Source organism: Chanodichthys erythropterus, chromosome 14 (assembly GCF_024489055.1).
Source record: "Chanodichthys erythropterus isolate Z2021 chromosome 14, ASM2448905v1, whole genome shotgun sequence".
Lineage (NCBI taxonomy): Eukaryota > Metazoa > Chordata > Actinopteri > Cypriniformes > Xenocyprididae > Chanodichthys > Chanodichthys erythropterus.
The window spans coordinates 36,071,846-36,096,034 of record NC_090234.1 but is presented as its reverse complement, the minus strand read 5'-3'; the positions used below and the strand labels follow the sequence as shown (position 1 = coordinate 36,096,034).

Sequence of the window (24,189 nt, the reverse complement as noted above, 5' to 3'; positions counted from 1 at the left end):
CTGTTTTAACATATCATATGTTTTGTCCTGTCTGTCTAATCCCTTAAAACGTAACTGACTGTTTACATTAATTTTGTGTCATAAAAGCATTTTGAGATGCCAGTGCATTTAACCACATACACTGAGTCACACTGCCGCAAGTGCTCTTCACAAAGCGTACGCGAGCATTTGAAAGCACCCGTCTTTCAGTAAGTGAGTTTCATGTCATGTTTTTTTTATTCATTTGAGTCAAAAGCATTTTTTTTTATTTTAAATCTTAAGTATACACATGGTGTATGAGTTGTCAAAATTAACTAAAAACTTCAGAAATCAAAACACTGCTGTATTTTTTGATATATGTTTTTACAGATAACAATAATCTCAGCCTTAATAATTAATTTCACACTTTTAGAGTTGTCAGCCCTCCAGATGTTGCCATAGAAATGCACATCTGAGAGAAAAACAAAATCAACAGCTAATGATTATAATTGTTGTGAGTAATGCTATTTTCCACTGATTGGGAAATGAAACCGTATCTCTCCAGTGGCCCTGCAATGGAACAAGAAAGAATCTCCATCGTTTGACTGCATATCAAACAGGACCTGATGCAACAGCTGGTATCACTCTCCATTTCAAAAGAAACAACTCAGTCAATACTGTGATTAATATTCATCATCTATGTGACTGTCCAGTCTTTTTTTGCAGTGTGCATGACAGAAATAAAATCGACAAACAGAAGTGCCCATGCGTTTGCTTTCATATTTGCATTAAATCATTCAGTTTTCTTGGAGTGGATACAGAATTTGACTCACTCAAGATTAACTGGGATGTTCTTTAAAGGGTTAGTTCACCCAAAAATGAAAATAATGTCATTAATTACTCAACCTCATGTCGTTCTACACCCATAAGACCTTTGTTCACCTTCAGAACACAAATTAAGATATTTTGATTAAATCCGATGGCTCATTGAGGCCTTAGGACTGAAGAATGACATGAGGGTGAGTAATAAATGACATTATTTTCATTTTTGGGTGAACTATCCGTTTGACACCTCATTCAACTTTTGAAGTGTTGTTGTTTTATGAGATATTCAGTCATTCAGTAGTGTTAATATATGCCCAAATGCTGTAAATCTATAAGAAATATTTAAAACGTGTTAATTGTTGCCAACATGGCTTTAGTAATGGACATATACTACCGGTGTATATTTTTGAACGGTAAGCTTTTTTTTAATATGCTGAATTGTGAACAACTGTTTTTATCATTGATAATAATAAGAAATGTTTCTTGAGCAGAAAATTGGCATATTAGAATGATTTATGAAGGATCATGTGACACTAAAGACTGGAGTAATGATGCTTTGCCATCACAGAAATAAACTGCATTTTAAAATATATTCAAATAGATATTTAAATTGTAAAAATATTTCACAATATCACAAATTGCTGTATTTTGGATTAATTAAATGAAGGCTTAATCAGAAGAGACAAAACAAGACAAAACAAAAAAAACCTTACCATTAAAAAAACATTTGACTGGTAGTGTATTTTGGATTCAAGTAATGGTATAGCTACAAATGTAACTGCATAGTGACACAGCTATGTGTGATTGTGTAGTATCTACTTATTTTAATATCTTATAGAGTTCCGTCTGATTCAGTTCTAAAATCAGATATTATTTTAATGCTATCATAAAGTATTTAAATTATTCTTTGCTAATTGCATATGGTTTATTCATGGTTACGATACTGTGAATTAAATGATTTTAAGCACACTCACAGAAAGTAATTGTCATATTTTGCTTAAACATAATTCTGGATGCAAGCTTTTTCTGGATTTGATTTTAGCACTGCTAGGTTGTATTATATTCACAAGCTGTCACTCAGGCAGGAGCCTGCTGACTTTGTGAACGTACGTTTACACTGGAGCTAATTTCCACACTTTATATTTGAACTTACTGACAGACCTGGCAGGGGGAAAAAGTGCAATTTAAGAGATGTTACTGTTAACAATTCTTGCGTGCACTTCACCTCCAACATCTGGAGTGTTAACTCCATCTGGCTGGATGAGCCTGAGATATTTGTTTTCAGCAGATGAGAGCATCCCTGAGTGTTGCTCTGCAGCTGACTGAACTTCACTCAATTATTAAGTAATTAAACATCCGTCATCAATATTTCTCATCAGTCCAAACAGACACCTGGATGAAATTAAGAGCAGTAAAAGATGGATGGACTACAAGTTTATAACCACATGAGGTGCCGTATATACGAATTCAATAATTAAGCACTCGCTAGACTGAATAAATTAAACACGACAGGATTCAGCATGGAGATATAGTCATGAATAATTTAGTACCTCGCATAACAGTTAATTCCGAGACTCACAATAATTTGCATATTGATGGAAAATGTTTAAACTTCTCTTTATTTTAGTAATAAAACACAAGGTAGTGAACAAGTTTATATAAACCTGCAATAAAATCAAGCCTCAAATTGAACTTTCCTGTAGCTATACATACATATACATACATATATGTTTTCATTAGTTCCTGTATTCCTTTGTTTGATTTTTCCCACTCTTCCTTTGTTGTTATGGTGATAGATTATTAATTTGTTTGGTTCAACTGTGTTTGATTTAATTATCTTGTTTGAGTCTGTACTTAAGTTCCGTTTTCTCCTCAGTTCACTGTCGGTTGTTATTTGTGTTAGTGCAATCTGCCTTCTAGTTTAATAAAGCATGTTTATATTTTATAATCCTGTCATCCATCTTCATCTTCTTCAGACATGGGTATCATATACACTGTGAGCAGAATTATTAGGCAAGTTGATTTTCTGATCATATTTTTTTTCCAAGCACATTTTACCAATTCCAATCCACATCAATCTTAATAACTACTATTAATATTGTTTTTAATCATTTATAAGTGATATATAATTGTTCATGAAGGCTGGAAATGAAAAATGCCCTATATTCAGGTGTGCAGAATTATTAGGCAGGTTTTTTTTTACAGATAAAATGAGCCAAAAAAGAGATTTAACTGAAAAATTAACTGAGATTTAGACTGAAAAGTCAAAAATTATTAAATAATCATGAGAAGGACGCAATACTAATGTAATACTAGAAATTGCAAAGTTAAAGCATGACCATTGGACAGTGAAATGCTCATTGGGTCAGCTGGGTCATACAAAAACAGCTAGACAGACAGCTTGAGAGTGACTCCTGAAGGACCAGCACCACATCCTCTTGTACCACTGTTTGAAGAATTTATCTTCCAGAATCTGGCAGTAAGTTTTGGAAGATCATTTAGTCCATCTCTGCAAGATGGACATTTCAGGATAAGAGATAGACTAAAAGTTAACTCCCGCACCTTACTGCCAGATTCTGGAAGATAAATTCTTCAAACAGTGGTACAAGAGGATGTGGTGCTGGTCCTTCAGGAGTCACTCTCAAGCTGTCTGCCTATAAGGCCTATAAAAACCCAGTCTTCATGTATTTTATAACACTTCAGCTTGTGATTCTTATTAAGAGCGGGTAATTTTTTAGGATTCTTCACCTAACCTAAGTCTCTGAGATCCTGACACCTCAAACTTCTGAAGACTCCAGGTAGGTTTCAGTACTGGGAAATGGTGGCGCTGGAGACTAAAGGGTTCCTGATGGTTTCACACTTAATTCTTCACCTTAATTCTTAATTATTTTGCAGTTAACGTGTCTTTTCTTCTCCAGCTGTTTTTGTATGACCCAGCTGACCCAATGAGCATTTCACTGTCCAATGGTCATGCTTTAACTTTGCAATTTCTAGTATTACATTAGTATTGTGTCCTTCTCATGAGTATTTAATAATTTTTGACTTTTCAGTCTGAGTTAAATCTCTTTTTTGGCTCATTTTATCTGTAAAAGAAAACCTAATAATTCTGCACACCTGAATATAGGGCATTTTTCATTTCCAGCCTTCATGAACAATTATATATCACTTATAAATGATTAAAAACAATATTAATAGTAGTTATTAAGATTGATGTGGATTGGAATTGGTAAAATGTGCTTGGAAAAAAAATATGATCAGAAAATCAACTTGCCTAATAATTCTGCACACAGTGTATATCTAGTGACTGCCAAGTGCATAAATGTTAATCATCTGAGCAGAAGACATTAAGCTGACAATACCAAAGATTTAGAAAACCAAAAGATTTAGAACAGTGTTGAAAAGACATTTTTTTTTTAATAAAAATGTAGATATGTATTCATCTGTATGTGTAATTGTGTAATTTTAATGTTTTTTTTATTTTTTATTATAGAGCTGCATAACAATTTTGTTGTAGATCAGTGTGAAATGTTATTGAAGAGAATTAAATTTAATATCTTAAGTAATAGTTTCTGTCCATTTTTTTTTTCAATTATTTACTCACCTCCACTCATGTCATTTTAAACTGTTTATTTTGACTGGAACATAAAATAACATTTTTTTTTTTTTTTTTTTTTTTTAATTGTTTCATTACAATCCTTTGTACAAAAATTCCCTGAAAAAAAAAAGCATGTGGGTTTGAAACAACATGAAGATGATTTAATATCTCATTGAATAAATCATTTTGGGGTAAATTATTCTTTTAGCATGTACGTGGAATTTTTTTTTTTACTTGTAATAATAAAAATAATCATCACACTTGTCTGCAAACTGGTGTGTCAAGCGTACTGCTGATCCCTTGATGTAGTTACAAAAGCTGTAATGAATGGGGCGATGCCACTGGCTGTAGGTGAGACCAAAAGAGGGGCAGTGGGATTAGAAGGGTCTGGCCATTGATGGACTGTGTGATTATTCAGCCCTGGAGGTGTAGATCTCTGGAAAGGAACGGTTTGTTGTGTTTGCTGCTGCTCTGTCAGTGTAATCACTCTGAATCACGCTGCTATAAATCACCCGTGCAGCACAGCTGGTGCTGAAACAGCCGCACTGGCTGGGATGAGGCTGGGGTGCGGAAACACCTTGTGCTGACCAGGTGCAGTGGATTGAGAGTAGCGAGTGGCTTGTTAGGGATCAGTGATTCACTGATTTTATGAGCTGGCTGTATCATCAACATTCAGCAGCTGTGTGTGTGTGTGTGTGTGTGTGTGTGTGTGTGTGTGTGTGTGTGTGTGTGTGTGTGTGTGTGTGTGTGTGTGTGTGTGTGTGTGCAGGTGTGTACACATGTTGAGGATATTTCATGTTAGTTCTGCAAACTGAACTCTTTAGCTCAAAGCACCAGTGGGATAAAGGTGCATTAGTTTTACATAGACTTTTGATCCATACAATTTCTGAAACCTTTTGCTTCTTATATTGGCTAAGGAATGGCAAATACATTGACAGAATGTAAGTCTGCATTAATTGGGGGGAAAGAGTTGTTCTCTGAAATTTAAATCGATAAATTGATAAATTGTTAAATTGTAGTACCCCAGAAGGTGGCTACGATTGACTGTTTATGAGGGAATCACTGAATAAATCATTCAGCCCATTCGTTCAAAACACTGATTCATTCATGAATTATACAAAGGACTTTCTTTAAGTCAGTTATTAAACATTCACTTAACAGATTCATTCATTCATTGAATCATTCACTCACTTGAGTTGTTAAAAAAAACAAAAAACATCTGAAATCACCCCTATAAATTCCTTTTTAATTGATCATTAAATTGTTTAATTAAGGTTTATACATGTTAGTTTCCATGGCAGAGTTCAACATATTTTTTCATTACTAGCTGCCAGTTTGCTACGTTTAATATTAAACAGCAAGCACAAACTGACTCATTTCATTCACTCCTTCAAGTGAACTATATTAGTGGAGTAATGTAGGGAATAGTGAATGAGGGTATAGGGGGCGATTTCAAACACATCTTAAGTCTTTGATTGTCATTGACTCATTCACTCAACTGATTCATTCAAAAATGGTGATTCATTCAGTCTTTGAAGTTTCAGTGAATCAATTGCTAAAGTGATTCATTCAAAAACACTGATTTTTCAGGAACACCATGTTGTCTATTGTTCGGATATGGTAGCTTCAGTTAATTCTGCTGTAATCCTGCTTTGTGTGGCTGCATGATTGATCATTAAAAGATTCTGATCTCGATTCAGACATCCACACAATCTTACTCCTAAATGACAATGATTTGGGTATGTCTATTAAACCTTTGACAAGTACGAAATACTGTTCAAGTACGTATTCTGCATTGGCGCTACTGCTGACCCAGAGAGAGCAGTTGTCATATAGGACACACACCTAGTTGTTTTTTGGGGAAATTCAGTTTTGAATCAAAATATGACATTCATGTGAATTGTGATGATCCAGAGATCCACGCCGATATAATGCCATTGACAGGCGATTCCCAGACACATCCCGTTAATCCAAGCCCACATCCCAAAATCTAATCCAATTGTGAAATTTGTGTCAGTGCCCCCCAACAACAACAATATATTTAAACATCACAATATAACATCACATTTTGCAGGTCTGAGGAGTGTGGTGGTTGAGGCCAAGAACAAGCAGGACAGGTAGTGAACAGATGAGGTTTATTTCTTCAAAAAAAAAAAAAAAAAAGTATACAGGGGCAGATATAACAAAAGTCATATCCAAACAAAGTCCATATAAAAATCAAAGATTTTTTTAAGATATCTTTTTAAGATTTAAGATAATAAAAGTTAACTGAAACTAACAAAAATTAAACAGGCCAAACAAAAATTCCCCTGTTAACAAAGTAGCAACAAAAACTAAACAAAACAAAACAAAAAAACACTAAGGTCAGCAGGTAATGATGTTACTATGGCTGAACAACACTAACTAACACTTGATGCTTCCACCACTGCAAGATGTACTCATTTAGCTTATACCAGACAAAAATAAAGGTAAATACAACAAAATATACACTTTATCGAAACTAACATAACAAAATAAATGAACTATACTTAAAGCACAACTATTCCAAGAAACAAGCAATAAGAAAAACTAAATGAAATAAAATAAAAGATCATCATGAGGGAACAGTTCAATTTCCTCTAGAAAAAAAATAATTTGTTGACTGAAGCACCACCTCTCCTTTTGTTTGCTGACACATGGAATGCAGCTGTTCACTCCATGGACCAGAGGAATCTAAGTCTTAGGTAGAGTTAAACAGCAAATAGAAATATAAGAAGTGTACACCCTTCGGTACATTCAAGAATTTAATCAATTCTTAACTTGTCCTATGTTTTTTCTTCTTCTTGTAATTAGGGAATTAAAATAGAGTAACAAAAACATGTTAAATTAAACAAAATAACCAATTTAAACCATCGTAGAGGGCAATTATGCGAGGTGGGCTATGCACCAGTCACAAGGACATATACACCTCGCACCACATGAAGTGGGTTTGAAGTGTCTGTATTGTAGATATTTGCTCCACTCTTGATCCTTCACTCTGAAATGGGTCTTCAGCGTTACAAACAACCGTGTTGAGTCTGTGCCTGCTTGTTTCTGTATAGCTCCACAAGCTGTAGTTCACACTCTAATGTCTATGAATATGATTTTGGTTGAGAGTGTCTGCAGACTGAGAAGGTTATTCATCTGTGGTCTGTGCAGTATATTTGCCTACTGAATTTAAAGGTGATGTTTGGCCTATAAACTTTGTTAAAGTACTTTTAATGTGTAGATAAAACTACTACTTTGTAGGCTGATTCCCCTAGCTGTGATGCTTTTTAAACATCCTCACCAGTCCAGTACAGCAACATTGACTTAAACAATAGCGTTTGTTTTTCTGCGAAACTATCAGTTTTTGTAAACAGTCATTATTTTTGCAATTTCATTCTGTGATGCTAGTGACGCAGAAATTACACACTTCAGCTTCAAGTGTGAATTTAAAGAAAACACCAGCTGCATTCACTAACGGATTCTTGTGGTTTGAAGCTTTATATATGCAGGTACAATAATGGAGGAAAAATCCATCTTGATCCATTTGTGCATGTGTAGTCAATCTATAGACTCACGGAAGGGTGTCTGGAGGCATTGAAATGCCTTTAAATGTTGGTATTAGCTTGGCTTCTTTAGGGGAATGACCGTGAAATGATGGTGTTTACATGTTGTTAGCTAAGAAAAGTGTGTGAGACATGTTTAATTCCTTCAGTTAAATACATAAACACGGTGATGTGGTAAACCTGTGGTGGTGTCTTGTGAAAAAAAAAAAAGTTAATGATGTGCCCCAGTGAGCTACAATACTATTCAGCAGTTTAGGATGTTGTAGCTGAGTGAGCTGCTTTCCGGCTAACATGGATTTTTTTGTTTACCTTCTATTTTCAGTTTTCATAGATGAGCTTTTAATGTGGCCATCAATTTAGAAAAAAACAAAAAGCTAAACTAATATAATTTTTATTATACCTAGTCCGTAATAACACACATGCTGTACAGTACAATAATTGCCTGTTCAACGTGTTTTGTTCACTATTGCAAAATGTACATTTCATTAAGCATTTCTTAATTTGCTTTACAAGTACAAGTGCTTTACAGTATTCCTTGTTGATTGATGGAACAACGCTCAGCAGATAATTTAGCAATGTTTGTTTTGTTTTGTTTTTCAGATACTTGATACACTACCATTCAAAAGTTTGGGGTCAGTAATATATATATTAAAAGAAATTGATATTTTTATTCAGTAAAAGGGAGTATAAGGACTTTTACAATGAAAAGCTTTTGCATTTTACAAAAAAATTCTATATCATATACATTTTTTTATAAAATTATGAAGCATCACTAAACTGTGACAATAATCTGAAAAGTTTTTTTGAGCTCCAAATTAGCACATTAGAATGATTTCTGAAGGATCATGTGACACCGAAGACTGGAGTAATGATGCTGAAAATTCAGCACTGAGATCACAGGAATAAACTACTTTTTAAAATGTACGACAATAGAAAATAGTATTTTATCCATTTGTATAATTTAAATGTTATAATACTCCCATTTTACTGCATTTTTGATCAAATAAGTGCTTTGATGAGCATAAGAAACTAAAACATTAAAAAAATAAAATCTTACTGACCACACACTTTTGAAATGTAGTTTACATACAAGTTAATGTTGATCAGGGTCTGCAGGCTTCAAAAATGACACACTGAAGTTGGAAGTCTGAACCCATATGATAGCTTTATGTAATTGGGAATATTTGGAAAGTTCTGCAGGAAACATGAAAATGAGAAATAAAAGTCTTAAGCAATACAATAGCTTTGTGATAAATATGGAGTTAATGTCTGAATATCTTCCTGTTGCTTTAAATAATGTCATGTGGGTTTGGAAAGACATGAATGTGAGTAAATGATGACAGAATTTTATTTTTGGGTGAACTAATCCTTTAAAGTAGAGCACAATGCTGTCCAGATGATGCGGCCTATCTCAGAAATCCTGATGATTTATGTGCACACACTGGGTTAAGCACACGGTTATGAGTACTGAGATATTTATATAGCTATTTATGTGAATTAATTAATTATCCTCAAAGTATGAAAGCTAATGTTTATTCTTTCCTCTCCCCTTTTCCAGGTCAGTGGGGCAGGTGTATGGGGGAGGAATGTGGAACTGGTGGGGTTCAGTCCAGGACGGTGTGGTGCATCCACTCAGAAGGCTGGACCACGCACCACTCCAACTGCCGGCACGCAGACAAACCTGAAAGCCAGAGGCCATGTTTTAAAGTGTGTGAATGGCACCAGGATCTCTTCGAATGGGAGGTGTCAGAATGGGGGCCGTGCGTTCTAGCCCCCTTCCAGTCCAACGAGCTCAAACCGCGAATTGCGGAGTGCATCACGGCCCAGCATGGCATCCAAAGACGGAAAATCCATTGTGTGCGCACCTCAAACCACACGGCGGTTACGGAAAGGATATGCGAGTTCTTCTCCCCAAGACCGGCGCTAGAGCAGGCCTGCTTGATCCCCTGCCCTCACGACTGCGTTGTGTCTGATTTCTCCTCCTGGTCCGGATGCAGTCGAACATGCGGCTCGGGTCTCCAGCATCGGACCAGACATGTGCTAGCTGCGCCGATGTACGGAGGTGCTAACTGCCCTAACCTCACCCAAACGAGGATTTGCGCAAACCTTTTGCCCTGTCCGGTAGGAGAAAGCGAGCATCACTACAGCCTTAAAGTCGGCCCCTGGAGTGAGTGCAGGCAGCCGCAACACAAGGGGCTTTGGATGAGCGGAAGGACCATGCTGGACTTCAGCACAGGAGATACAGAGAGGAACACCGTGAAAAGGCATATCCAGAGCTCCCAGCACCACCATCACCACCTCCACCACCACCACCACAGCCTCAAGGGCTTGGACGTGGAAATTGGCTACCAGACGCGGCAAGTTCGCTGTGTGCGCAGCGACGGCAAGAACGCCATGCTGAGGTAAGAAGCCCTGAACGTACGCAGACACATCAGCCGTGTCTATTCAATTTACAATAATCTGTGTACAAGCAATGCATGCCTGAAAGACAAACCCTCTGAGAACATAAACCCTTTTAAGGTCTAAATCCCAGATTATGCTCTTGAAAGCAAGGTACTGCTGCTGCTTGTGTGAAAGGAATTGCTGTGCTGCTGGATTTTTTGAAGCGGCTCTGTGAAGTGGGCCTAGCTAAATCGGTTAGTCCTCCATTAATCTCTTTCCCGCTGCCGTACTATACAAGGTGAGCAGAGAGACATGCCTCTGGCAGCATGGGAGAGCTGGCTCTCTGAGTAGAACAGACTCTGGCATGATGGAAAGGATTGAATTTACTCTCTTGCTGCAATCTCTGCATCCATAGTATGAGTTTGGAATGACGGTCAATCACTGTTACGCCGTAGTTTGTGCTTTATTCTCGTTTCGGTCTCACTCTCGGTAGAATTAGAAGTCGTTGAGAGGTAGCTCATCCTTCTTTCACAAAGAGTATGGATTTCCTGCAAACTGAGGATAATGAATGCTGGAACTAAGGCAGGCTTTGAACATGACTTTAAAGATGCCTCCTTTGCAAAATATTGATTCGCAGGCACTCATGATAAAGGCTTTAAGTCTCAAATGTAGACTTTCATGTTTTTGCTCTATTTTACCTGTTTCATGGTGCTGTCTGCTGCAGCTTGCTATCCAAGGTAGTTTGTCTAATAATACAGTGGTTTGAATATTTTAGACGCTATGGAGCCCAAATATGATCATCCTCGTGAGAAGGACCCCCATTCATATGTTTTCATGGATTGAACAAATGTATACTTATGAAAAATTAATGTTATAAATATGTGTAAGACGTTATTAGAACATTTTTGAATTCCTATTACATTGCATCAATACATTATTTCCTGTACAGTTAGATATATTATTTATTAAATGTACAGTTTTTATTATTTATATATTTATTTTAATCAAAATATTTAGTTTAATATTATTTCTATTATTTATTTATTATTAGCGTTCAAATAGAGAGCCGTGTCTCAAGCCTTGTTTATACTTTTGGTTAGCACATTTATAGTCATTCAACAAAATTCTAACAATATGGGTCATTGACGAATATTTTTAAAAGTGTAAAAAAACAAAAACTAATGGAGATATAATTAATTTTGAAGTATCATTAAGTGTTAACAATGAAATTGTGGTTTTTATAATCAATTAACACTGCTTTTGTCGTTTTTTTTGTCACCAAATTTGTCCCCAAAAAAGTCATTCGGTTTAACCAAAATTTCAGTTTACCGAATGACACTTATGGTTATAGTGACGATATTTTCAAACAATGCTAACAGGCTGATATTTAGCTAGCAAAAGGACAGTTTTTACAATATTACAACATTTTCCATGTTTTATAGTGGTTGTACTGAATGACCCGATGTTTCGGGACATGTGTATGAGCAAGTGAAAACATGAATTTTTCAGATTGTTATGAGAGAGTTAGTTACTTTGCTTCACAACCATGTGGTCCTTTGCAGGTGTCTGAATGATATCATATCCTGTCACACGATATTGAATGCATGACTTGATCCAAAATGGTCCCTTTATATTGGTTACTCCGAATGACATCAATGAAATTCATTTTTCCGGACATTCTTTCTCATAACAAAGCAATGACTTCTACACATAATTTTAATACCATTTTGTAATATCTTGGTATATGATGTAATAAAATCATGCCAGAATGAAAAATATATACATTTATTACATTTAAAGATATTTTAATCACAAATGAAATGGCTGTATTGTCCTTTGGACGGTTAAACCAAATGACCTTTTGACACTTCAAAATCTTTAAAATACATTTATATAATTAAAACCTTTTGGTTTCAATAAAAGTGATCTAGTTGTACTACCTTAAATACTTTGGATGTCATCTTTGTTTTTTATTATTATTAAGGCCTTTGGACAACAAAAATGACCTGTCACATCATTGACCCATGTATAACCTTCCTTGTATTTACATAACAAACTTATACATTTATGTTTGATTCAGTAACTATATGTAAACATTTATTGGAGAAAAGTTCTAAAAGCATTTTAAGAAATATTTTGTGTGTGTGATTTATATTTATAATATGAGTGAGTTATGGCCTTATATGAAGTGCAAACAGCCGTATAATTGTAAGAGCATAAAGCAACACTTCTTGATGTGTCTTTTTAAACAGACTCTAAATGGGGATCATCCCTTGTTAATCCTCATGTCAGGTGAAAAGAGGCTGTTATGCTTTGACATACAAATATCTTCATTCTTCATGCTTTTGGCATTGTCACCTGCCATTTGCTTATGAAGACAAAAGCTTACGAAATTAGAGTTGACGTAGTGAATCTCTGCATTCCTTGGATGTTGTGTGTGTCATCTGTGGTTATTTCCACTGAGAGCAAATCTATGTCTGACAGAAAGACAGCATATGTATGTTTTATATGTGAATCTTAGTTGGTTAAGCAATTTAAATGTCCTTTGTCTATGGAAAGGCAGATTTTCTTGCAGCATTTTTCTTCCATTCCCTCTGGGTTTTTCATTCCACATTTGTTTAACAGATTTTCGAGCATCTTCATTCACAGTTCAAAGTGGGGAGGGTTTTGGGGGGGGGGGGTTGTAGAGCAGAATGGGGTCTGACAAGTTTACTACAGGTGTAACATAACAAGATAGAGGCCGTGGTGTTATTTTACAGTGAGACAGAGCATTTGCTCTAATTAACATATTCATTTGTAAATCCTACGTGCATGCTTAATGAAATGTAGTGATTTGAATATTTCCCACCTGAGTTCAATTTCTGCAGTTTTTCCAATTATAGTCTAATTATCATTTAAAACGAAGTGAAAATGAATGCTACACAAATGGATTATGATATACACAAGTAATTGAATCGGGTGACTTATACGGATGAATCGCTAATTAGATATCCAATTTGTTGTGCATTTATTCATATTTCATATTGCAGATGTTGCTTCGTAGGACACAAAGGTGAAAAACTCATTTAAACATCCTTCACTTTACATTCATTACACTGTCTGGTGTCTTGCTATGCCAAAAAAAAATCAGATGCACTCGTTTGCTTTACAATCACTCAAGTACATTAAGAAAAATGAAACATTTCTGAGTAATAATTACTTTAGTCTTCTCTTGCCACAGATACTCATATTATTAATTATGCTGAAAAGCTGGCTGAAAATTGTTGCTATGGGTTCATAATCTGTTTTGTGAGTTTGTTTTAACTGAATCTCAAATTCATCACTACAAAATTCATAAAGGTTTTTCATTGTGCCTTATCAGTTAGCAACAGTAGAGAAACATTTGATGGCATTTATCTCATTTTATAAACCGTATTCTCACTATGTTCTTTCAACTCTAAATGACAGAGACTATCTTCTGTTCTTTTTGGCAGCATTGAAATGTTTGAATATATTTTCCCTGTGCTTCTCATTCTTAATTTATTTGTTTTCTTGCTCATAGTCTTTGTACCCTTGACAACGGCCCTGGAACATTCCAGTCGTGCATTATGCCCAGAGACTGCGAGACATCTGATTGGTCCGTTTGGAGTCCATGTTCAAAGACATGTAGGGCATCAGATATGTCGCCTGGTTTTCGAGTCAGGACTCGAAGCATAACACAAACTCCCATTGGACTAGGCAAAGAATGCGCTGCTCTCGAAGAAAAGGAAGCCTGCAACATCATCGGAGATTTACTTCCAAACTGCCCTAGGTTTGTATTTTAGCCTCCCAATAGTAATTAACTTCTACTGTGAAAGTGTAAAAAAATGTACAAAATGTTTTTTCGAGTGTTGTTCAAGTATTTATTTACCGAACCTCTGTTGCATCCGAGCATAGCAAAGATTAGAAGAAGCTAATTAGTGAGATTAGGTTTTTGATCAATAGCAGCAGAATGTTATTTCATTAAAACTGCTGCTTTATGCATCATAACACTTTGCTTAGTCAATGCATTTTCATTAGTAGATGGTTTCCTACCGGAAAACAGGAAGCTAAGCCTATTAGTATCTTTCAGCGGCAGCTCGCTGTGTCCATTTATCCATTGCAACTTTTGAGAGGAGCCCAGCACGATATAATGAGACTATAGGGCCAAAACAAAAGAAGTGTGTTTCACCACAGCGGGTGTGTGCTTTTGTTCTCCAGGTATGTGTGGAAGAGCACAGATTGGGGGGACTGTCAAGTGGTTCCTCTCCTCAGTCAGCAGGACAGAAGGCTTAACAATGTTAGTGTTCTCTGTGGTGGAGGGATTCAGACCAGGCAGCTGTACTGTGTCCAGGTCCCAGACAACTCCACCCTTCATCACAGAAAAGAGGGTAAGGTTCAGTAAGTTCAGTGGTATGGCTATACAAAAATCTTTTCAGCGGCATGTGTTTTTTATTTATTTTTTTATCATAGTTTATATATGCTACTGTTCAAAAGTTTGGGGTTAGAAATTAATACTTTTATTCAGCAAGGATGCATATAATTGACTAGAAGTGATAGTGAAGACATTTATAATGTTATAAAAAAAATCTATTTAAAATAAATGCTCTTCTTTTGATCTTTCTATTCATCAAAAATTCTGAAAAAAGTATCACAATTTCCACAAAAAAATATCAAGCAGGATCATGTGACACTGAAGACTGGAGTAAACACTGTTCATCTTCGGAACGCAAATGAAGATCTTCTTTTTTTCCCTCCAAAGACAGCTAAGTGACAACCGCTTTGATGCTTCAAAAAGTTCATAAAGAGATTGCAAAACTAATCCATATTAACCGTGCGGTTTAGTCCAAATTTTCTTAAGAGATGTGATCGCTTTATATGATGAACAGATTGAATTTAGGCTTTTATTCACATATAAACATTCATCAACTCTCACATCAGTTGTGGTAAACGTAAGCTCAAGCATGTTCACTTGATGTGAGGAACCAGTGAGGTTCATTGTCGTTCGTTACGCAGCACGTTTGAGCTTCCGGAAGAGGATTGTTCTCACGCGTCAAGCAGGTTTGGTTGCTTTTCTTTATTTTTGCTGATCAATAAAAGCCTAAATTTAATCTGTTCATCATATAAAGTGATCAAGCCCCTCAGGAAATTTGGACTAAACCTCTCGATTCATATGGATTAGTTTTACGATCTCTTTATGAACTTTTTGAACTGTCAAAGTAGGGCTGGGCGATGTATCGAATGCTTTTGTCACGCGCATTTCTTCAGTAAAGCCGGTTCCCTGATTACCGCTAAATCGGCATCACCTGCTTTCAAATGAAGCGGCATTTAATAGACAGAACCGTAGTTCACTGATAAGACACGCAATATCGCGCTCAATATCGACGGCGATACATATCGATATTGAACGCGATATTGTGTGTCTTATCAGTGAACTACGGTTCTGTTTATTAAATGCCGCTTCATTTGAAAGCAGGTGATGGCGATTTAGCGGTAATCAGGGAACCGGCTTTACTGAAGAAATGCGCGTGACAAAAGCATTCGATACATCGCCCAGCCCTATGTCAAAGTGGTAGTTGCGTAGCTGTCTATGGAGGGACAGAAAGCTCTCAGATTTCATCAAAAAGATCTTCATTTATGTTCCAAAGATGAACGAAAGTCTTACAGATTTGTAATGACATGAGGGTGAGTAATTAATGACAGAATTTTCATTTTTGGGTGAACTCATCAAAATCATCAATATATAAGAACTGAATTCCTACTGGTCAGTGCTTCACATTACAAAAGCTAATTCATTTTGCTTTAATAAATCTAGATGAGAAGGTTTTTGGTTAGCCATTTTCATCAGCCGTTAGTAACCGTACCTTTTGAAAAAAACTGTTTCTAAGATTAAAGGTGGTTAAAGGGAGTCACCTTGTTCTGAAATTAATTTTGAGGAGCTGCACTAGCCAGTGAAAGCAGTGTTTGGATGGATTTGAGACATGCTGAGTTGAGAAAGGCATACAGATGAAGATGACTTCTTTCAATCAATGTTGTTTGGGTATATAGATCAATGAAAATCCACAGAGGTGTTTGCTTTTTCCACATGACCCAGAGGACTCACACTAATGTTAACAGAATGAAGTCAAAGTGTGAGACTTTCAAAAGGTTTGCCCAAACTTTGGAACACTTGTTTGATAAAAGTCACATTGAGAATCAATGCAACGCAAAGTCAATGCAAAATCTTTTTACTTTCTTACTGCATGTTCCTGGTCTTAATGGGAACAATTTGTTCAGTGCACGTTATTCTAGAACAAAAACAAATTCTATTAGTTGCTCCTCCTCTGAAGCAACTTTCCTTTTCTGCTGATGTCTCTTAGGCCTTGCAGGCTATTGGACAATATGAATAAATAGCTAATGGTTTAAGCTTTGTTTTAAGTCTGGCTTCTTTCTAGTATGTAACACTCTCATTTCACGATCTAATCAATTCCTGATGGTTACAATCATGTCCCGTCATAAAAGTTTTCACATGGAATGTGTTTTCTCTTGGAAATACAAGAAATGTCAGAATTAAAATGTATTGCAAATAACAATTTACGTTAACTTTAAAGCCAGCATGAAATCATTTTTTTTTATTTTCTAAATGCAATGGTTTTATTGTGAACAAATCATTCATGTGTGTTTCATTTTTACTTTTACTCCATATTTTGAGGGACAGAACCAAGTGTCCACACCACATTCTGTTTTTTTTCCATAATCCATTTCACCCAGTCACAATATGGAAGAATCTGTTCTGTCGCAGATTCGGCTACATTCTAGGCTAAATACTTACACTTACAAAAGGCTTTGAAATTGATTTTATTCTTTGTTTTGGGTTGGGAATTGGTGCTCAGCATGAAAGATCAGAAATTATACTTAAGCTGAATTATATGTTGTTAAGACAAATTCTTGCCTATCATATGGATTCTTTCTCACTATACTGTGTCTTTGTCTCTGTCATTTTATAGTGTCTAGGCCTGTAAGTGGGCTTCTGTGTGCAGGAGATTTGCCCTCTGCGGTGCAGCCCTGCTCCATACCGTGCCCACAGCTGTGCCTGCTCTCATCCTGGTCCTCCTGGGGGGCCTGTCTCCACGACAACTGCATGGAGACACATGGACGGAAAGGTAGGACAACATGGGAGTAAAATGTCATCAAAAAAAAAAAAAAAAACACCTGCCCTCTTATTAATAAATATTGAATAAAATTGATGATTGTACCCTCTCTCCACTGAGCTAAACCCGGAGTTAACAGTATCTAAAACTGACACCACTTCTGGTGAGAGGTGATAACATCTGTCACTGAAGTGAGCTGGCAGAGTACTGCCCTATAATGAGAGAATTTAGCAGAGGGCAGACTGATGTCACATGAATCAGTCATACATAAGTGGAGCTTTCAATCAGAAATGATTCATTCTGGGCAATCGTAAGAATAATCCCAACTTAAACACAGTGCTGCACTCTTATCATTCACCTGCTTTACTGAGACCAAAGGAAGGTTAAAAATCAATCCATCATATGTATGTGTATTGAAAGAATTCCTAACTTAAGAAATTCTAAAGCAGTTCTATCCATCCATCCTCATTTATGCTTTCTATCTATCTATACTCATTTATGCTTTCCATCCGTCTATCTATCTATCTGGAATTGGTGCTCAGCATGAAATAACAAATACTTGTTATTTCATATTTCAATATTTTAATTAACAAAGATTAAAGGGATAGTTTACACAAAAAAATAATTTTTTCATAATTTACTCACCTTCGACAGGGTTTTTCTTGGATCAAAAATGGTCTTCAGTGGTGACAGACACAGTCATCCACACAAACAGTAAAAAGTGCCCTACCCACGTGATCTGTGAGCCCAATACTAACAATAAAGTACCCATCACTGTCACCGCAATTCTTTCTTGCCCTCTTTGCAAAAAAAAAAAAATCTGTGATTTCATAGCTTTGTTAAGAGAAGATACTTTTTTGCTAGACCTGAATTATTATTATTTATTTTTTTGGTATGTATAATAATAATAATGATAATAATAATTAATAATCAGCATTAAAAAGTTACATTAACTAATAATATAATTTTCTACCATATACAATTGAATGCACCTAGCTAACAACTTGTTGTTCAAGTAAATTATTCGTTACAGACCGTGGTAGATCTGTTGTTTTCATGATTCACTGAAATGAATCTGTTCAAATGAGTCATTCGGTCGTGAATCAGACATTAGCGGACGTTGACGCGTTGCGCGCGAATCGGGACTGTTATTAGGATATCGCAAAAGATTTGTCAACACAGAAAACACTTCATCACTGGATAGGATTTTCTTTTTGTTTACTGAAAGTATGGTTTATGTCAACTGCACGTGCGGGGCGCCTGTCAGAGAAGATGAGGTGACATTTTTTAGCACTATTCACACCCAGCAGCTATTCAGGAAAAACATTCTCTGAATAGGACTCGTGAAACATTGATTCTTTCTTCCGAACTTTTAGCATCATGTCAGTTGATTTAGATTATTATGTGCGAGGGAGAGAGAGTGCAAAGACTGCTTACTTTGAAGACAGAGAGAGTATGCACACACGAGGGAGGAGCTCTCTGCTCGTTCTGTCCATCAGCGCAGCAGTCATCTGCATCCCTAATAAATAACTCTCAATAACTGATCAAATAAGGCTTTGGCGGAACAAAAAAAAAAAAAAACGTTTTGGCGGCCGCCCAAAAAATTTCAATGTAGGAAAAACTCTGTTCAAGTAGTTCGAAACCTGTATAAATTTCTTTGTTCTGCTGTACACAAAGGAAGATATTTGGAAGAATGTCAGTAACCAAACAGATCTCGCCCTCCATTGACTACCATAGTATTTAATTTCCCTACTTTGGTAGTAAATGCGGGACGAGATCTGTTTGGTTACTGACATTTTTCCTTTGTGTTCAGCAGAACAAAAAAAATCCATACAGGTTTGGAACTACTTGAGGTTGAGTAAATGATGACAATTTTCATTTTTGGGTAAACTATCCTTTTAATGTTAATAGTAATGTTAACAAATGAATTCTTATTTTGAAGTGTTACCAAAAGAGCTCTTGAGGAGACGTATCTGAGTTCACAATTATTTTCTTCTCAAGAGACCCATCAGAGAAAGATTTGCTTCTATTTAAGCTGGTTGCTGTCTAGGAGATGTTGTGATGCGTCTTCCCAATGGGATTGTCTGATAGGGTGTCTCTTTATTCATTGTTTAGACAGCACCTCGTTAGACAAGAGACTATTTACTGTTCTCAAACACTTCAACACCTCACTACTGTTTCAGAGAGTATTGTTTGATCTTTGATATTGGATGAACTATGCAGAACTCTAGAGCCTAGAGCTTTCATAAATAGAAAAATGAACTTCTGTCCTCCACATACAAACATAGATTTCATCAGAGGAGTCTCATAGATTTTTTGTTTTTGTTTTATTAATGTTTCTAGTGCATTACAAATCTGCAATTGCCCACAGTCATATTTTTATCCTCTTTGTGAGATCTTGGGTGTGCGGAGGAATGAATTGAACACTGGCTTGGTAATAATTGTAAGTGGCAAATTCTATCCAGCATTAATGTGAGTAGAGAGCATTGAAGTGGGACTGATAAGGTTCTGAAGTATTGGAAGTGAAATGCTGCCTGCAGCCCACCAGTCTTTCCTATGAATAAGTCTGATAGCTCCTGTGAACCTTTCAATTATTAATATCCACAGAGATGTGCCTCCACCAAATTGTTTTTCGCAGTTTGAAGGAGGCTATTGGCCGTCTAGGCTTTTCTTTTGGTCCAGAAACAGGGCTGCTGCTGGTGTGTGAACCATGTCTGCATGCATGTTCTCCATGGGAGTATGTCCTCCACTGTACTGCTCAGGTATAGTTGTAATTTGTTCTTTGGGTGTCCTGGGATTGAACTGTCATCATTTACAGAAGAAGAATGCTGCTTTGGGGGCTCAGAGGTACAGGAAGTTGTTTGTTACACCCTTAGCCTGTCATGTTTTGTCTTGTAACAAAATATGCATTTTACATGCCATATTACTGTATGTACAGTATATAATAATACATGATATAATTATAATTATAAAACATTAGTACATACATTATAATAAAGATGTCATGTCACAAAAATGGAGAGAAATTTAAACTGTAACACTTTAGTGTAGTCCAATTCTCACTATCAAGTTGCTTATTAGCATTCATATTACTAAGATATTGGCTATTTATTAGTACTTTTTGAGCACATATTAATTCCTTATTCTGCATGACCATATTCTACATCCCTTAATCCTCCCAAATACCTAAACTAGTTAATAGTTAGTTAATAGTGAGAATTTGACTCTAAACTAAAGTGTGACCATTTAAATTTTATTTTGTAGAAGACAAATATGGAAATATTATTCCAAAGTTTGAAATCCATATCTCCAAAAACACTGAGCTACAGATGTGGGAACTCACCTTCAGGACTGTTTTCTATTGGCTTAATATCTGTGGAAACAAATGTTAGTGGTTTAGAAAAAGCTATAAAACAGACTGGATCTCCAGAGAGGAAAAAAGGCATGTCTTTACAAAACATGTCCTTGTTTAGAATACATTAAAACTGCAAGCAGTGATGAAAGGGCCCTCGCACCCGTGCCACTGCCACCCGGTCGCTTTAGGAAAACAGAGCACGGTGGGCAGTGTGCACCTAATAGGGGTGTAACGGTACACGTATTCATACCAAACCGTTTCGGTACAGGGCTTTTGGTTCGGTGCACGTGTGTACCGAAGCATTACATTGCAACATAGCCTAACCACTAATAATCGCAATAAGCTCTGCATTTTGTTACTTTTGTTGAAAGATACAGTACAACTTACGGAAATGATCATATCTCTTGTACTTGCTCAATCAGTGTTTTAACGGCGGAAAGACATCAATGAAAGCTTGTAAACAATAATGTCATGTAGCATTTACCTTAAAAAAGCCATTCAGTGTCCTCCACAGCTTGTTAGTTCGCTAGAGAAATGAAATCTTTTGTTAAATATTTGCACTATATTAGCCTATATATTCATTATATTTTACTTAACCTTTTAGTGATGTATTATTTAATGTATGTTTATGTAAATCTGTCATGAAAATGACAACCACTGTGTTGAAATTATTATATTTCAACAACGAATTGGAGAAAAAAAAAACATTACTTAACATAAAACAGCTTACATGTTTGCATACATTTTTTTTATTTGAGTCTTGATTATTTTATCTAAAAATAAAAAGCGATTGAATTTAGGCTAATAGTTTGGGCTCAGTTGCTAACCTTATATTATAGTAGCATAATGTTCAAGTAAGGGCTCCTACATAGTTTATAGCATTAGCAAAGATAATTTTTTATCCCTAAGAAACTTTGTTATAATTTAATTTAATATATTTAAAGACAAAAACACAATTTGTTCAGTAAACCACTGTTTAATAAAAAAAGAAGCAATTTAATGCTGGTTTTCTCCCCACCTGCTGTACCGAAAACCGTGCCGAACCGTGACTCCAAAACCGAGGTACATACCGAACCGTGAGTTTTGTGTACCGTTACGCCCCTAGCATTTAAGTACATAAATTTAGGAGGACAACATCAGTCATTTGGATTTGCTACACTTCCTGCTACCAGCTGGTGGCGATATAACTATAACTAAATTTTGGCATGTAGATGTCTTCAGGCCAGGGCCCTTATCAAATGTGAAGTTTGAGGCAGATTGTACATTGTATGCACGAGTTACAACAACTTCCTGTTTCATGGCATTAATCACATACATTAGCACTTAGCCAAGTGTTGCATGATTTAATGTGTTTCTAGTATGTTTGGTACTTAATGACATATTTAAATGTGTTTCAGGCAGTGAATTACAGTGTAAGGTGGCACTATGACTAACTGAATATTTGGATGTAGATGTGTTCAGGCCAGGACATTGTATGCCTGACTTACAACAACTTCCTGTTCATGGCGAAAAATCAAAATGTCTGGCTGCCACGGACACACCCTTCAGAGAAAACTCAAGATCTTCTCAATTTAACATTGCAAAAGCCTTTAGATTAGACTGACCAAATATGATGTTGATCTGATTAAAGCTCTAGGAGGAGTTTGTTAAAGTACGATGTGTGGAAATGGCAAAAACTGCAAAATTTTTGCAGAGAAATATCTCACTTCCTGTTGGGTGTTCAGATTTTGCAGCCAGGGACTTTTTTGTAGGTATTGGGCTGTTAGATCTGTCTGACGAATTTCATACTTATATGTGAAACGTAGCATGAATGGTGCTTTTTATAGGTGGCGCTATTGAGCCATTTTGCCGCACCTAATTCTGGAACCCATATCAGACGTAAATTTTCACCACTTCTGACGCGTATGCAAAGTTTCATGAGTTTCGAGCATGTTTAGGCCCTCAAAAATGCAATTTCGGAGAAGAATATTTTGACTGAGCAATTCCAATAGGGTCCTCACACCATCGGTGTTCGGGCCCTAAATATAGACTAGCTTTATGGGTTCTTCATATGATGCATTCTGATTTATACATGCATCCTACAGAATTATATGGTATACATCTGTTCTTAAGTGAAGCAAACTGGTAATCCCTCAAGGTTTAAATTATATATGTGATCAGGGTAGGGCAAAAATACATCAAAATGTATTTTAAAATAAAATACCAAATACCTTAATTTTAAGTGTATAAAAATAAACTACAAAATACAGCAGCCACAAAATGTATCAAAATAAACTACTGTATTTTTGTATTTTAAAAATACTACAAAATACTTTTACAAGGGAGCATGAAATTTCTTCGTAAACCTTCCATCAGTTGGCCTATTTGATCGATTCCTTCACCATTACACTGACTGAGTTGATCAAGTAAACAATGTTTGATAGCACCAGCTTTTCTCTACTTGAGTCATGCAATAAATCTGACATATGCAACCAGTTAAAGGCACAAATATGTAGGATTTTTAGATTAAAATATCCAAAAAACACTAGAACAGTGTTATATATTTTGTTGACTTGTGTACTTGCATTATCCCCAAAAAATTTCCAAAATTGTCTAAATCCAGAGAAATAAGTAATTTTAACCAGGACACAGACCGTGTCCGTGCGTCACCTACCAATGACATCATTACCTTCGATTTCCGGTTCTATTTTGTGGAAACCATGGAAACATCAAAGACACTTTAGTATATTATGTGTTTTATTAGACAGATGGGCAACTGTTTGGATACATTCATTAACTGAAAACTAATCATTGTTATATAGCTCAACACTTTTATAGCTCAAGTCTTTTTGTTTGAATGTAGTTTTCTTGAATTACAGTGAGTACCATGATTTACCATGACTAATATCGATCTATCTTACTGCAGTGTGCAACAATTGTCTCATAGCAGCCACCGAGCGAACGCACAGAGTAGCACTATAACAATTTTCAACACACAAATGTATCTAATATGATAAAACAGCACTGCGTTACCCCACATACACTTGACCGGAAGAAGCGGAAGCAGAGACTGTGGCATAATAAAAGTCCCACTGCTCTCGAGGTGTGTGTCGCACTCTTCTCTCATTATCAATCACTCCAGCAGCCTCATTCAGCTCTCACAGCACTCGGTCCTGCTCTGCTTCATACTACAGTAACGTTAATAATCGCATCCATGAACATGATTTCTGCCTGAGTCTCTTCACGATTCTTTTCCACCGGCTGTAGATGTGAAGACAACACCTCCCATGATTCCGTGAAATCAAGGTGTCATCGAGCTACGCCTTTGTTTTGAAGAAGTGACCTCTAGCGGCAAAAATTTACATATTGTGGCTTTAACAGATCAAATATTAAAGGTGA

General features: G+C 36.1%; 1 protein-coding gene across 2 annotated transcripts in view; it reads left to right on the top strand.

The window, feature by feature from the left end:
- Positions 1-24,189, top strand: part of thsd7ba (thrombospondin, type I, domain containing 7Ba) — a 350,089-nt gene that overhangs the window by 195,860 nt on the left and 130,040 nt on the right. For both annotated transcript variants that reach the window (XM_067409173.1, XM_067409172.1), the window contains exons 5-8: positions 9,506-10,349; positions 13,871-14,119; positions 14,548-14,717; positions 17,313-17,468. In XM_067409173.1, the coding sequence (XP_067265274.1) occupies positions 9,506-10,349; positions 13,871-14,119; positions 14,548-14,717; positions 17,313-17,468 (1,419 nt within the window). The remainder of the gene's footprint in view (positions 1-9,505; positions 10,350-13,870; positions 14,120-14,547; positions 14,718-17,312; positions 17,469-24,189) is intronic.